This window comes from Monopterus albus, unplaced genomic scaffold (genome assembly GCF_001952655.1).
Source record: "Monopterus albus unplaced genomic scaffold, M_albus_1.0 scaffold57.1, whole genome shotgun sequence".
Classification (NCBI taxonomy): domain Eukaryota; kingdom Metazoa; phylum Chordata; class Actinopteri; order Synbranchiformes; family Synbranchidae; genus Monopterus; species Monopterus albus.
This window is the reverse complement of record NW_018127937.1, coordinates 172,611-176,670: the sequence shown is the minus strand read 5'-3', so window position 1 is coordinate 176,670 and position 4,060 is coordinate 172,611. Positions and strand designations below refer to the sequence as shown.

Sequence of the window (4,060 nt, the reverse complement as noted above, 5' to 3'; positions counted from 1 at the left end):
CCGGGGTGAAAGGAGCACACAAGGGGCACGGCGGCGAGAGTGCGGCCACGGGTCTACTGCCATCTTCTGGTGAAATGTAAAATAACTTTTTTTGTACGTGTGTATTTTATACTGTGGTCAACAGTGCTGGTGGGCCACATATTATTGATTTTATGACAGAAGCTGCGGGCCGGTGAAAATTTGAACAAGGGCCGCAATTGGCCCCCGGGCCGGACTTTGGACATGCCTGGTCTAGATCAAGGAATGAATTTTCAAGCTCAGCATGATTCACATATCCTGTCTGCAGAGCTTCTGAATCATAATCAAAAGTTGTGTGAGGGCTACTGGGGAAGAGATGGTGCCCACGTACTTGGACAACAATCAGGCTGCTGTTCACCATTACCACTGCTAGACTCCACGTGTTTTTTTTTTGATTTGCTGCAGTTCTCAGTGACTTCCAGTCAGCGCAAGCAGCATGTGCCATTTCATGTACCAAATTTAAAATATTATTAAAAAGTACATACCTCGTTCACCTTTAGGACCTGTAAGGAAACCAGAGCAGCTGTTAGAAAAGATGGGACTATAAAAACAGTCATTTTGGTTTAATAATAATGTAACAGTAAATCTAGACTTTGTCAGTGCATGTTAAGTTCTTTACAAATTAATGTTTATTAATTTTCCCTCCATGTCATCATCACATTCAATTTCAGTTATTCACCTTTATTTGTATAGTGACATATCACAAGTCATCTCAGGACACTTTACAAGGAAAGGTCTAGACCTTATTATTATTATTACTGAGAAAAACCCCAAAATCCCCCTTGAGCCAGAACTGGCGATAGAGGAGAGGAAAAACTCCAAATTCTACACCCTACAGCCATATCAATCTGCATCTTGCTCTAGGTTATGAGCATATATAAATTTATCTGTCATACCAGGTGGACCTGGTGCTCCACTTTCCCCTTGCCGCCCAGGGGGCCCCTGGGGACCCGGCAGCCCATTGAAGCCTCTCTCTCCTGGGGGTCCTGGAGGTCCAGGGAGCCCTGTGTAAAATTAAAAAGAAAACAAAGGTGAAACAGCTTCACTCACACATATCTTTGTTCAACCTTAATTTTACCATTAAATATACACGTGTGCCCACCAAGATCTTCTGCACATACAACAACAAGCCCTGGTTCACAGCGAAGCTCAAGCAGCTTCATCGTGCCAAAGAGGAGGCTTACAGACATGGGGACAGGATCCTGTACAGACAGCCAGGAACATACTGACAAGAAAGATCAGAGCAGCAAAGAGGATCGACTCTGAAAAGATGATAAACCAGTGTTTGGCTAATAACCCAACATCAGTGTGGAGGAAATGTGACCCTGGTGGTGTGACACCATCCTGCCTGAAAGCCTGTGCTGATCAGCTGGGCCCCATCTTCACACTTACAGTATCTTCGCCAGATCACTGGAGCTGTGTGATGTCCACTACTGCTACAAACGCTCCACCATCATCGCAGTCCCCAAGAAACCCTCCATCACCACAATGAATGACTACAGACTTGTTGCCCTGACATCTGTAGTCATGACGTCCTTTGAAAGACTGGTGTTGGCCCACCTGAAGGCCATCATAAACCCCCTGCTGGACCTCCTGCAGTTCGCCTACCGGGCAAATACTGTAGGTCAGTGGACGATGCAGTGAACATGGCACTGCATTACATCCTGAAACACCTCGAGTCCCCAGGGACCTATGCACGGGCCCTCTTTGTGGACTTCAGCTCGGCTTTCAAAACCATCATCCCGGACATCTTCCACTCCAAATTGACCCAGCTCACTGTGCCTGCCCCCATCTGTTAGTGGATCACCCACAGACAGGCAGCAGCAGGTGAGGCTGAGGAAAACCACATCCGGTGCCAGGACTGTCAGCACGGATGCCCCCCAGGGATGTGTGCTCTCTCTGCTGCTGTTCTCCCTCTACACCAATGACTGCACCTCAGAGGACCCCTCTGTTAAACTCTTGAAGTTCGCAGATGACACAACATTCACTGGTCTCATCTGAGACAGTGATGAGTCGGCCTACAGACGGGAGGTTAAACAGCTGGTCCTGTGGTGTAGTCATAACAACCTGGAGCTGAACACACCCCCACCCTACACCCTACCACCCATACTCAGCAGCACTGTATCAACAGTAAAGTCCTTCAGGTTCCTGGGCTCTGCTATCTCCCAGGACCTGAAGTGGATGTCCAACATCAGCACCATCACCAAGAAGGCACAGTAGAGGATGAACTTCCTGCTCCAGCTCAGGAAGTTCAACCTGCCCCAGGATCTGCTGATCCACTTCTACAGAGGAATCATCGAATCTGTTCTCTGCTCCTCCATTACTGTCTGGTTTGGCTCAGCAACCAAACAGAACTAAAACAGACTTCAGTGGACATTCAGAATGGACATTCAGAACTGTCACTGTGTGTCAAGACAACCAGGCACAAAGACGGTTTATTTCCCCAGGCTGTCACTCTGATGTAATTCATACAGCATATGTCTGAATAACATGATAAAGCAAAACCCCCCAGTGCAGTAATTCATATTTATAACCATTGTACATATCTAAAAGCTCTTGTATATAAGCTTGTATATATATTTATTATGATATGAGTATGAAAGGTGCTTTATGACTAAAGCTTGCCTGATTGATTGAAATAGAATAAAACAAAACCAAGTAGAGCCCAGCTTACCAGTCAAGCCACGTTCTGAAAAAGTTTGAAGGTCTTTGAGGACCTGGTTCAGGCTTGAGTTCATGTTTTTCATCCTGCTGGTGACCTCATCCTGGTTCCTCTGCATAATGTCCAGAATTCCTCTATGATGGATGACCGAGTCATTCAGACCAGAAACACATGTCCACAAACTGGACACATGTTGATTCAGTCCTGAGCACCGGAAACATCAGAAAACAGGACTCACTGACATGATATTATTTTCAACTCCTTTGTGGCTCTTGTTTTGAAGCCATGTCCATCACATATACAGTAAATTGCTTTGTCCAGGGCAGCAGACCATTTCACCATGTGGCATCGTACAAACCACCAGATTTTCAATATAGGTGCCCACAATATTCTTTTGTAAAATGCTCTGACCAAAGGTGTAGCCAAGGAGATTGATTTCAGATTTAAACCCTCCCAAAATATTTTATAGCCTATATGAATCATATTGTGTGGACTGTGCAGAGCTTTAGGCAGTGCGATGACGCACCAGACAGAACATGTTATTAACATGGAAGTTAGTTCATTGGATAAAATGCTCGCAGTGAACTAGCCTTAGTCCCCATTTTACCTCTAAACCAGCATGGGTGGAGTCCCCGACTGCAGAGAGGTGACTCTATTGCTTCATGTTTTTTATATGGAGGCTGGTTAGATCAGCTGGTTAGAGCGTGGTGCTAATAACACCAAGGTCGTGAGTTCAATCGCCATATTGGCCACTGAGTTGTGGGGTGACTGTGGCTCAGTGGGTAGAGCAGTCACGGTGCATGTATAGACTACCTTGATTTTTAATGACATTTTTTGGCTTTTTCACCTTTATCCAATAGTGCAGTAGAGACAGAAAGGAAAGCATGATAAAAGAAAGTAGGAGAGATGTGTGACAAATGCCATGGAGGCTGGTTAGATCAGCTGATTAGAGCGTAGTGCTAATAACACCAAGGTCGTGAGTTCAATCCACACTGAGATACTTTTGAGTGACGTATGTCAGACATTTCACCTGCTAAACCAGCTGTTCTGCTGCGCCTGAGTGTGTGTACATATGAGAATGTTAAAAGGGTTTACTGAAGTATTTTAAGAAGAAAGAAACACAAGGCCACCTTCAAAATGAACTGTACCTTCCTTTATCTTGTGGATGGAGTTTGAGACACTGTCCAGCCTCCCACAAACCCCCTCCAGCTTTGAGAGCCTCTTCTCCAGACCATCTCCAGACCTCTTACAGTCTCCCATCTCCACCATTACCATGTTCTCAAACCGCCGGATATCCCGGCCCATCCCATCCAGGCTGTCCTGGCTCTTTTCAGTGTGCTCTGTGACCTCCTGCTGCATTTTATCCAGCTCAGAGATGCT

At 45.7% G+C, this 4,060-nt stretch overlaps 1 protein-coding gene across 1 annotated transcript in view; it reads right to left on the bottom strand.

Annotated features, from left to right (window-relative positions):
- Nucleotides 1-4,060, bottom strand: part of emilin1b (elastin microfibril interfacer 1b) — a 24,765-nt gene that overhangs the window by 6,000 nt on the left and 14,705 nt on the right. Inside the window, exons 10-13 of the mRNA XM_020602613.1 lie at nt 3,829-4,058; nt 2,693-2,884; nt 915-1,022; nt 504-521 (exon numbers count right to left, since the gene is read on the bottom strand). Coding sequence (XP_020458269.1) covers nt 504-521; nt 915-1,022; nt 2,693-2,884; nt 3,829-4,058 — 548 coding nt within the window. The remainder of the gene's footprint in view (nt 1-503; nt 522-914; nt 1,023-2,692; nt 2,885-3,828; nt 4,059-4,060) is intronic.